The 12,658-nt window shown below is 45.4% G+C and overlaps 2 protein-coding genes across 2 annotated transcripts in view; one reads left to right on the forward strand and one right to left on the reverse strand.

The window, feature by feature from the left end:
- T265_02309 (hypothetical protein) overlaps positions 1–12,658 on the reverse strand; it is a gene marked incomplete at both ends in the record, with an annotated part of 38,333 nt that overhangs the window by 19,618 nt on the left and 6,057 nt on the right. The window lies entirely within an intron of this gene.
- Positions 12,007–12,658, forward strand: part of T265_02308 (hypothetical protein) — a gene marked incomplete at both ends in the record, with an annotated part of 4,685 nt that continues 4,033 nt past the window's right edge. Inside the window, one exon of the mRNA XM_009166522.1 lies at positions 12,007–12,656. Coding sequence (XP_009164786.1) covers positions 12,007–12,656 — 650 coding nt within the window. The remainder of the gene's footprint in view (positions 12,657–12,658) is intronic.

The following is a 12,658-nucleotide window of genomic DNA, read 5'->3' on the forward strand; positions in this document are numbered from 1 at the left end:
GTTTTGACGTGACCACTTAAAAGGATGATGAGAATACCTCGGCAGATCACCACAGATTTCCTCATTTTGGAGCTTAGGTGATGTTCTGTTGAAGAAGTTTCTGCACCTTCCACGCAGTGTTACTCCTGGAAAATACTTTGACATCCAAAAGATTGTCCAACTTATAACGTGCGACAGCTTTTAAGCGAAAAATTTGCCTCAACTACCATAGAAAAGTGATTTATTTGTGATTTCCTTGAGTAACCCATTAAAACAAAATTTATCCACAAATAGCTGCATAGTTCGCGTTAGGTTCAATTCGGTATACGGATACAAAACGGTACTGAAGGTGAACTCTTGACTGTAACGTCTATCGGGTGACCCGGCAAGAGTATCCGTGAAATGAACAGTAGAGGAGCTTTCACAAAAATTATACGTAGTATTACCTGTAGAATGGATTAAACGAGGTTTATGAGCAGCAATACGCAGTTACAGGATAGGATGGTACAGTCCCATCTCTTCGGCCACTGTAAAGAGCTTTATTAGGGATTTCTTCGGCTAAGCTGGCTAGCAATTATTCTTTCTCACTGGAGTATGTATCACCAGAAAGCAGAAGGGTGGGTCTGCGCACTCTGCAGAATTCACAAGACTGACTTTTTCAATGGACACCTTTACACTTACAATGCGTTGGTGGGCTACTGCGCCGGTCCCTATTTAGCCATCTGATTGGTCACTAATTCATTAAAAATAAATGTACGCCAAGGATAAAAATCTTGCATACGATTGGTCTGTTGGCGCTGATTTTGTGACCCATTTGACCGTCCGCTGAGGCAGTAATATACTACTTAGATAGATGGCAGGATACCCACGACTGCTGTTAAGTCCAATCCAAAAATGCTTCGTATTGATGAAATAATCACTCCAAAAATATTGGGTGACACTTCCGCTTTCACTGGGAGAGCGAGAAAATGAGTTTTGTTCTGGCGTTGAAATTGTGGTATGGCAGGATGTTGGATCATGGTTGGCTACCTTCGCCTGACATAATTTCATGCCATTTGGAAACTTGTAAAATCGTTACTTCTGCGTTTAGACTAATGCTGTCGATCTGTAACACGCTGGGTTAGCCTGTTTCCTCGTATCTACTTAGAGTGGGCTCATGGCCAGATTTGACTCTCGGTCATGGTACTTGATACATAGTTGATCTACGAATACATGCGCCGGATCCCAGATTTGCATATTTTTGTTCATGGACCACACAGAAGCGGCGAAACAGGTGCGTAGGTCATCCAAAAGCACCATCTATTGTTTTTTGCACCAACTGTGCATCTGGAGCGCGCCCTAGTAGATGGACAGCAGATGCATGTTACAGATATTTAGTTAGGGGGCAGTTTCATGCTTGTTGTGCAGCTGTCATTTGTTAGATTAAGTATTGCTTCGAATGCGTAGTCTGTAAAAACGGGTTACATCGGTGGACCGATTTGTGCCACACTGAAGTGCAAGTTGCAAACGATAAGGATGCATTTATGCCGTGCTTAGCAAAGGACGTAGGTGTGAAGCTTCCACTGGTTGCCACACCGTAATGAAAAGTCTGTGAGCACTTGTTTTATACAGTCAGTGCCGTTTTTATGAATGTCTTGGTCTTGACAATTACATTAGGAAATTGCCATCTTGCGTAGTGATAATACAATTCAGGAAAGAACTGCCACGGCTTATGCCGTTTACTTGTCCGAGACGGCCAGCGTGTCCATACCAAAACGTCTTTAACCCCCAAAATCACTTCCTGCTCCTCACGGCATTTACTGATATGTCAAGAACTAACTGCATGCCTTCGTCGTTCTCCAGTATCTAACCGGGAAATGTTCAGGATTAAAACAATACTGCATCAATGTACCCGAGTCCTCTTACAGTGACTGACTTTATCCGTTATATGCCCACTCAACCTCTCATAAGACATAGAAATAGATATTTGGACCTAGAAACTTGTCACATCTGCGTGCAACAGAAGTGCTTCGAATGAACAAACAACTTTCTCCCAACTTCGCCCAGGCGAACAGCTGCGGTAATCCTGCAGATTTTTTCTAACCAGCCAACACCTCCATGATCTTTTGCCTTATTGCAGCAATTGTCCGCGACCCTTTTCCGCCTTCGGTGACCACTGATATGTTTTGGCTTCTTACACATAACAGTTTAAGAGAGAACAGGGTACCCGACCTTTCCACGGTGAGTTTTCACTCTTTTGGACTCAAGGATGTTCGAGGATGCGAATAATCCTGTCCTCATAAGGCTGTTGGACAGTTAGTTTACTGTTCTTGGCAGTAAATATCTTCGCTGACCTGACGAAAAACCGCAATTTCTTTGATCAGACGTCACTATACCGCGTATTTTTGGGCGGAGGGAGAGTCGGTTAAGTCAGGGTTTGTTGAGGACACCCTGGCTCCATTGTTGGCCCACTGGAGTGATTTAGTTCGAGGCGAGACTTACCGGTTGCTGCGTGAAAAGCTCATTTTTCTAAATAGTATTTCTGCCTTGGAATTCTGCTTTAGGATGTCTACCTGCGGATTACGATATGATGGTATGGTCAACAAAGCTTTAAAACCCGAAAATTGGCTTCGAATAAAACTGTCATGGTGCCAGTCAATCCACTCTTGCCAAATTTAAGATCGGGGAAAGACATCGATAAAAATTAAGGCAGTCAAAGCTGACGGTGAGAAGACTTCTGTAGTTGTTAACGGCCCTATGCAGTCTCTAGTGAACAGGGTAAATTGCTAATGTAAGCCAGATACAAAGTTACAAGGAGAAAAATCCAAGTAAATCTTGACTCACAGTTCAAAATAGGAGATTCCGTAATTCCGTATTCCGTTGAACCACCACATCAAGAACAGTTCTATCTTCCTGGTATTCCAGATCTCCGGTGATCGAAATATTAATCTACAGGTGTGAATACATTAGTCCAGTGTTTGTAGCTGAAATGTTTGTTCACGTTTAGTGTTAGCAGCAGTCAATTATAGCTGACGGTCACAACAACAGTCACTCAGCAAAAGTCTCAAAGTCACGTTGGAGCCAACCAAGCGGGCGGTAACGGTTGTCGGTTCAGTAAAACAAACTTTTGTACAGCGATGTGACTGATAATGATGGGGAAAAAGAGGGTGATACTGAGCATGAAAAAGAACAGTTTACAAGTGCTACATTTCTAGCTGTGAAGGCTCGCTAGGGTCTGAGGATGTAACGTGCATATGTGTACAACCAATCTGGGATTCCAACGAGGGCAATACAAATACGCAGAACAGATAGACTATTTACGGGGCAAAAATAAAGCACAGAGACTTCGGTTAAGGCTTATTCGGTCACATGACTGAACTGCTTCTCTTGATTTGCAAAAGCCAATTAGGAGTGGGTATGACAAAAGCTAAAAGTAACCCTAGACGAAACGAGTCTGTGGGGCCACGTCCTGTTGGCTGGCGTTGTCAATGAGCGCCTAACTCGTTTATCTAGTCCCTCAAGGAAGGACACTGCCTTATCATAGGAGGCATCACCAGGTCACAAACCTAAAGGGTGGATACTCTTAAATGGAAGCCAAATAACGTACAGCAAGTCCGTAAGTCTCTGCCAAGTTTACAAAAAATGTAGGTAGTTTCAAATGATGACTTACTTAACTTTCTTCAGCACGGACTTACAAAAGTAAAGTCATTTCCGCAAATCTCAATTCCTACACCGAATTGCATAAGAAGCTTGTAAGACTAGGGTACGCGGATATTCGCATGTGCTACATTTATCTCCGGGGGGGGGCATTCGATTCGATCAGCCTTCGTTTTTCTCTGTACAAATCGTCAGCTTCAGGTGTTGTAAGGGCGATTCCGTGAGCAGTTTTGTGGGAGGTTGAAATGTGGCGATGAGGCGAAAGGAGGGTGAACGTCATTCAAAAGCGATAACACGCGGAATCTTGCTGCCGTGTCAATCCCTGGATTCCATTTACTGACAATTAAAGCAATGGGACCGCTGAGATCTGGTAAGTGCTCACACAAGAATTCCCTTATAAATGAACAAAAATCATCAAAATTAAGATATATGGTGAAGTTGGATAGAAACCTGAGGAACTGTACGCATCACTGATCAGATATTCAACCATATGCACAAGGTATATCAGCTTTTCCAAAAGCACACAGAACCGTTTTCATCCCAGAGGATAGTCGTCGGTAGCATCCTGACGAGCGAGAACTACCATATTGTGCCCAATTTGCCCCGCTTTGAGTACTCCGTCTCTTCATAGGCTCCATTTCTAAAATGGAAATTTTTGTGGCCAGAGTAAGTTCGGAGGACGAAAACCAGAGGAAATGCAGATAACGGTAGTCAGAGAGATGCATATAAACAGCCCTTTTGGAAGGACTTCAGGGGTGGGGCGTTTGGTTCTCCCAAGGAATGGGAAATGTAGAGCATTTCAGTAGCCACAAACGGTTCGTTTTGGGCCTGGAGCCCTTATAACCTCCAAGAATAGTGAACTTATGGGAGGAGTTCTCAATAGAAGGCCCCAGGGCGCATGAACCACGCCTCAAAAAGTAGGAATATGAGTGCTCTTAAATTGAACTTCTTGATCGTATATGGTGCTCGACAGTCTGCAAGGTCCAGGAGGCAGAAATCGAACATTCGGTTTTGTATCCAATACCTTCAGCAAGAATCAGACTCGCTAACTTGCTGGGCAAATGATTCTGGCCCAAGTTTCTCTTCTGCAAAATCCAGAACAACTTCCTGCCGCTGCTTCCCCCGGTTGAGGCCTTCATAACTAACAGGGATCCTGCCAATCATTCCACAGAGATCAAAGAGCTTGGTCCGTTACACTTGCGAATTCAGCTTTTCCCACCAAGTCCAGTTCGAATTTGCCCGATCACGCAGGCTCAGCTATCTAACATGGCACTCCTTTCCACTTCGGGATGCAATCGTCGCCATTTTCAAGCAATGCGTACGTCCGATGTTTTAATTCTGTGCCTTATTTTCTTCATTTTATACCCAAAGAAGTAGTTTAGTACTTTAAAGTGTCCAATGCTCATTCACGAAAATGAAATCCCTACAGTCCAACCCTCCCTCCTACCGCTTCCGCAGTCATATTTCAGGCCTCAAACCACCATGGTTCAGACGGTTTAGGCCGAATAGATTTCTCTTTCGCCATCTGTTACCCAAAAATACCTTTACAGTAGAGGAGAGACAAAACGTTAATTCACGTCCTCGCTATACCTTCCGTAACTCCAGCAACCCCTTAATATGCCCTTCAGCTCGTATAAACTTACGCCACCACTTTCTCCTAGTTTACTACGCTCGCATCTGGAGCCATCTTTCCGAGCAGCTGCTAAATGACACGCACCGTCGTACTTTTTCGAAATTCGTAGATAAAGTTCTTACTTGTGAGACTGCTGCCGCCTTACATAATACCCAAATACTTCCCGATCTCCTCCATGAATCTGGTTTCCCGCAAATTTGGGTGTAACGGCGATACAGTTAGCGGGCATGTATAAGATCCCGTTGTTATATCCTGCTACCCCATTGACTTGCTTCGTTCCACTGTAGTATGCTAAATGACTGCTCCATCTGAATGTGTTGTGTTACCGCGCTCGCATCGGAGCCATCTTTCCGAGCAGCTGCTAAATGACACGCACCGTCGTACTTTTTCGAAATTCGTAGATAAAGTTCTTACTTGTGAGACTGCTGCCGCCTTACATAATACCCAAATACTTCCCGATCTCCTCCATGAATCTGGTTTCCCGCAAATTTGGGTGTAACGGCGATACAGTTAGCGGGCATGTATAAGATCCCGTTGTTATATCCTGCTACCCCATTGACTTGCTTCGTTCCACTGTAGTATGCTAAATGACTGCTCCATCTGAATGTGTTGTGTTACCGGCCTGTTTCTTTACTTTCAGACATCATATGTCTGGTACTAGCCTAGTCCCTACCCTGGACTACTCTATCAGCTATGTCTAACGACTGGTGCTCTGTTTGGCCCAGATCTACTTTACAGAACCCAAGCCGAAGCCAGCATTTCTTTAATGCTAAAGGGAATTACGCGCCATTATGTTTATACAGTCTATCTGACGATGTGCTCCACAGCTTACCAAACGCTCACGTACAACATCGCGGTACGTCTCTGCTTAACCCACAACAGTACTCAGTCACCGTTTAGCCCTGGTGAACTCACTCTGAATATCACCGTTCAACTCTCCTTCTCCCATTGGGAGCTGCCAATTCCACTTGCCTCCTCTGCGACCTGCCTTTACTAGCGTCTGTCTGCTGTTTGCCTGTCCAAACTGACTGAGCTGTTTTACTGACCCGGCTTCCTCCCACCGGAAAAAGAATTGGTAGCTGGAGGATTTTATTGATGCACGAGCCACATTAACGACCGCTTGGAGGTTTTACTTTTGCACATCTCTAGCTTGCACGGGGAACAGAACCACGTGTGGTGGTCGGGTACGCCTTGCAGGAAGGTCACCCTGTTACGCTGCACCATGGTGCGTTCGTATACCCCACCCCTCTAGTAGCACAGATGCATCGCCCATCGCTAGGTCTGGCGTTTAATTCAGGAAATTCATAAGAGAGTACACTGTTCTCTGGTCATTGTTACTGGTGACGGAATAGTCCCGGATCTGTCACTTATTTGGTAACGCCACAAACAACAGCTAGCAAAAGTGAACCTTTCATCTGTCAGAAAAATTTTCAAAACACTAATGATAGTTTGAAGATTCTCTGCGGTGCATAATGCAAAGCTGTGGCTGCCTTCGTCAAAATTGGGGTTGCACTGCACCAATGCCAACGTCGTCAACCAGGCAAAACACATCCCTACCTACTGTTTCCAAGAGCGGATACACATAAAGCATAATGTGCACGTAATGAGCTTCCATAAAACAAGGCCAGCCCTTAACTACTTGTTCGATATGCACCTCATTTAGTCAACCTTTGTCACCACCCTGCTTGTGGTAAGGGTTCAATCTTTTGAACGTACTCCTATATTATGCCTCCTAAAACTTGTCAGGACTTACTGATCCCAGCCTATTTCCTCCTCTTCCCAAGCTTCCGAATTCGGATACGTCCGATTCTGACACCCTGTTTGGCTGTCATTCACCCCATCTAATCTGCGCTTTCCACCCCAAGGGATCCCCATGCTGATCAAAAATACCTGCGACCTTACAATGGCTTTGTTCTACATCAGCATATTCCCCGGAACAACCCCCAAAAAAAACTCGCTGCCAACAGGACTGCACATCCCAGCCCAAACACCCCAGACATAGCATCCGCCTCGAGATTTCCAGAAACCGAGGTGTCAGTGCAATGATGGCATGACATTATGAATTACCCAGAGCTTGTATCATATTGTCGAAACGATTTCTTTAGCTGTTTGTCTTCCTTATAAAAATAAGCCACTGACGACGTATTCGAATAATATCCGAAGCAAGCAAGTTTGGCGCACAAAAGTGAACCCTTCTTTAGATAGAGCTGACAGAGACATAAGAGCCTTCGTCTACGGAGTGCCAGAGCCAACCGCATAGCCAGTTAAGTGCATGGCCGCAATTAGTGTTGATACCACCAGAAGCTCCTGACTGTGAATGACGTCTCCACTACTATTGTAACATGCTTCCACCCTCCATCAAACACACAACACATCAAACATAACTTTTTATGAGGTCACATAGAACCCTGGTAAAATCTTCACTTAGTCCATGGACGGCTGATCACTCGAATGTATAGCCACGCTACCCAAACCCCTGTTTAAACATGACAAAGCAGTCAAAACGTCGGACTCATAATGGGCTTACTCGATAATTTTGGGTGACCTGCGCTCCACTTAAAGAGGGTAATGCTCATAGAGATGGATTTGGACTTGTTTTTTGTCAAATGTGGTGTCTAACATGCTCGCCTAAAGTGGGTTCTTCAATTCCGGCACCAGATTTCTGCCACGCAATGGATCAAGCCCCTAATTAGGGTAAACTGCTGCAACCAACCACCCTTATTCGTTCTCATCACCATAACGGAAATATGGTTTACCGAACGTCTATGATACTAAGATGATCATTTCAGATTCCACTTATCAGTGGTCAAGTTGTGGCGCTGTAAGCCCCCACCATAGTGTAAATTATCCGTGCGGACTCAGCGACTGACCAGACCTCCCAGCTGAAGCGGCGCTTTTTTGAATTCATGCATCCGAAATTTAACAGATTGGCATCCTGAAAACCATTTACCTTCTAACAATAATATATCCATTACCGTTCATGGAGTGGACAGTTATGGTTTTAATAGTGGTGCTTTAACAACCAAGCTCTTATGTACAGGCTTCGACGGTCTGCCTCCATGACTAGATTGTTATACCTCATGAGCCGTGTCTTTATTCACAGCCACGTTACACAACTAAACTGATATTCAGGTCCGAATTCTTCAGAACTATTTGAGAAAACTTTGACCAACAATGAGTTAACAGTTAGAGCCTCCATGCACCATTGGACCGCATTGATCATGTGGTTCCTACTTGCAACCACGCGGTGTATACGGGAAGAGATTGCACCAGAAGCGCTGACCCATACAGAAACCCGTCTGGATAACTGAAAGCTGATAAAGCTGGATAAATGAAAGCTGATGCTTGGGCCTTTTTTAAACAGAAAACAGCTGTTGGCTACTGGTCCGGCGAGGGCTGGTCTGCTGGCAATCGGTCTGCGGTCTTTTCGTTACCCGACAAGGGGCGTAACTGGTGCGTGAGCAAAGATGATGTACTTCAACGAGGTTTATATATACTAACTGAGAAATACCAGGGACTGATCATACAGATAAACGTAGACAATATTTTTCATAGGTGAACCGCGGCAGACTGTGCCCTCCTGACACTGAGAGGATCAAAAATTTCACATAGTGACTCGGTTTTACCGGGCCGCAATTTCGAATTGCTGCAAGATCATGTGGATTATGGCTCAAGTAGGATCATTGTGTGCAATACCGCACCACTCAGAGAGTCCGGGGGCCTTGAAAAGTGAATAATAATGAGCTAGAATCCTTCCAAACAAGATTTGCGCCAAAAATATTTAGATGTGGCCGCACGCACCTGTGTAGTGGTCTGGCTACCCAATAAGTTAGTTTACCAGGAGTGTGTGGCAAAAAAGTAAAATTAATTACGCTAGGTTGGGTATACAAAAATAAAGAAATCAGATGGAACAGACTCATTAAAAATTGTTCTCATTAAAATAGTTCGTCGTTGGCCCAGGTCAGCGAATAAACAATAATCCAATTATGTTGGTCCAGGGGTCTTCTTCTGAACAGTTCCCACATACAATAGATTCCGAAGATGTCTGAAATGTTTTGGTACCAGAGTTAGTACATGAGACTCGCTAATGACCGCTGCAAGCGCGAGCGAAATCAGAAGAGAGAGTCGAAGCACGTAACTACGCTTGTATTCTGTGAAATTGTACAAGTGCGCGTTTTTGTAGTTTTTCGTATTCAAACAAAAAACGATTATGCAATTGATGAAATACGCAGTGTTATAATGGAAGTAAAATAAAGGTACAAAACGCCACACCTACCAGAAACAGGCTGTTCAAGGCCATTTTCGCCCCTTCAGTATCCCAAGAAATCAGACTCCATTATGTCAGAACTTTCGGCGCAGAAAATCGAGTCACCATCTTCGTATCCACCGTCCGTGCCGTTCCCACCTGTAATACTATTGAATATGCATCACCGAAGTCCCAGGTTTAATCCTACCAGGCAAAAGTGTTCCTACGAAGTACCGAAAGAAAATAAGGATTGCGTTGAAATCCAGATAAGAATGTGAGAATTCGAACTCCTTCTGAACGCGGCATGGGCTATCAGCATTCAGAATAACTTGTGTCATTATCGGTTGTTTGGTGCTGCTTTTCGGCCAATCAGAGTCCGCCTGATGCTTGACAGGCTAATGGGTTGTCTTCTGACCAATCACGTGCGGGGTAAGTTTACTGGCCGTTGCGGGCACCGACAGCGAACTGCTCTGCAGTTTTGGCATAGGGTTTCATTTATCACTTCCTCCTTGACCTTTATGAACTCAGCTTTATAGTGAGTGATCCCACTGGCTTTTGGATATTGCCCGTGTGCTCCTTGACCTTTATGAACTCAGCTTTATAGTATAGTGAGTGACTGGCTTTTGGATATTGCCCGTGTGGTATCACGATCGTAATACATGCTGGAGCTGAACCTCCAGTAGAAAAGCTGATGGTATTTCTGCGGTGGAGCCGGGATTCAAGGTTTCCGGATAAAACTCTAGGCTCCAGTCATTCTGTTTGTGGCAGTGTTGACGGATTCGTTGTCGAATTCGACTAAATTGTCGCATTTAAACAGGTGGGGCAATTTTGCTATCACGCAATGCTTTGTCGAGCCAGTGAGGTATAGGTGTCGCTGTGGACACGAAACAACACTCAAGCCGACACTGAAACAGCGCGCGATCGCTTCGTGATTTTGGTTGAATTATTCTCCCATACGCGTGTTATGATACCTTGGTTGCTTTCTCCCTGGCTGAATAAGTTCTCGCGTTTTGAAGCCTCTGTCGGAGCAGTGCCTCCGCTGGGGGCACTCTGTTATGATTCAGCATCGCTTTCTGTTAGCAGAACGCATTGCAAAAATTAGCTCTAAAACACGAGGCAACCGTCAGGCGGTGATGTCATGTAATGTCGATTGGAGTAAGGTCTCAATTCATCATGTGGGCAGGTTCGTGGCCACTGGCTGTGGTGGTGATTAATAACCCGCTGCAGCACAGTATCTCACTGGACAGCCTGACGGCCAGTATAAGCAATGAGCTCGACTTGATTCAATGGTTTTTGCGCGAACCCGCTGACCTGGTTGTACGTTGCTCAAACCCAGCCTCTGCATTTTGATCGATCCTCGGTAGACTTGGGTAACCGGACCGTATTTCACCCCGTGCTTCCTTCGGATAGCGTAGCAGCTAAACACCAGAATGACATTGCAGCTGAAAGACTACTATTACCATTGCAATGTGAGCAATCACTGGGAGGGTGCGAACTGCTTCAGCCATTAGTCAGTTCACCTCCGATGCAGTGTCCTCTGTTGTTGACCTGCTGGAGTCAGTGAAACGTGCGTTGACTTGCCAGAGCCTTGTAGTGGTCTTCTCATCGTTCTCATCTTCGAAGACTGTCACTAAGAGACTGAACCTTACCACGGTGTGACGGTTTACGTACCTCTGAGCTACACTGCGGGGGTGTCCCCGTGGCATTCACAGAGTCTCCCATACCAGGTTGGTTAATCGTTGGAGGTCTGATGAACACAGTCTCTTGGTCCTTCTGGTTGGGAATCGGAACATGTGGCGACTTGATCCGTAAAAATGGTAATTCGTTTTCATTTCCCGCCAGTCGCCGTCTCCTTGTGGTTAGGCTTTTGAGCCAAAGGTTTTGGTTGAGGATCCTAAGTGTCCCTCTGTCTAGGTGTGGGCGCCCTGGCAGTATCCCAGCCCACGTACAACTATGAACTCCGCACCTGCAAATAAACTCAAGCCACACCGGCGGTCGCGTGGTGCCATCAGCCGTGTCCCTTACTCGCTGCATGCAGCATTGTGGGTAGGCGAAAACAGGCTACTGATGTTGTCTCCCTTCATTCTCTTTCACATACTTTTTCTCCCTCTTTCCACCCCATTAATAACCATCCTCTTGTAGGTCCAGCACTTAGGACTGATGACTCCGTTCGTCTCCCATCGGTTTTATGTGTAAAATCTGCTCGTTACATGGTGCCGACACCCTCAGATATCTCCAAATCAATCTTACGACAGCGAAACATCGGTGTTGAACACTGACGTCATTCTGTCGATGATGACGATGATGAGTCAACCCCAACGCAGTGGCCACAGCCGTTAGCCGTAGATGGCGTTAGTCAGTTACTCATCATCACCTGTGATGAAACACCTGCGTGGATTCAGATCACGCAGTTGTTCGCTGCTGCTTCTCTTTATGCTTTCAGGGGTGCGCAGGATGCGCACATCTCGCCTGGTCATTGAGAAGCCCCGGGATCCTTAATAAGTCTACCAGAATGTTAGGCAGGAATCCACGCGGATCCCCTCCGAGAATATTGCAGCAGCAACAAAAGCAGTTTGAAGAAGCGCAACTGAAGCTCATTGAATCACTGACTCAGAAACTTCATATCCAGAACGGAGCAGTCAGTACTGGTGAGTCTTCTGTTTCCTCAACTGATGCAGCCGCGGCCTCAATTACGGAGTTCACATTTGACGCTCTTTCTGGTCACACTTTTGACTCCTGGTTCAAGCGGTACGAAGACATGTTCAAAACTGATTTTTCCAAATTTGACGATGGATGGAAAGTCAGACTATTGCTGCGAAAACTCGGCACACCGGAGCATGAACGGTTCACAAATTTCATTCTCCCCAAGCTGCCCCGCGACCTCAGCTTTGATGAAACGGTCAGAACACTGTCCCAGATATTCGGCGATCAAACATCAATGTTCAATATCCGCTACCAATGCCTTAAGTTGGCCAAGAAAGATGATGATGATTTCATCACGTTTGCCGGTGTTGTCAATCGAGAATGCGAGCGCTTCAAGCTCAGCTCAATGACGGAGAATCAGTTTAAGTGCCTCATTTTTCTATCCGGTCTCCAGTCATCCCATGATGCTGACATCAGAACCCGGCTTCTTAACAGAATTGAACAGGATGCCGAAATGACGT

This window comes from Opisthorchis viverrini (genome assembly GCF_000715545.1).
Source record: "Opisthorchis viverrini unplaced genomic scaffold opera_v5_28, whole genome shotgun sequence".
Taxonomy (NCBI): domain Eukaryota; kingdom Metazoa; phylum Platyhelminthes; class Trematoda; order Opisthorchiida; family Opisthorchiidae; genus Opisthorchis; species Opisthorchis viverrini.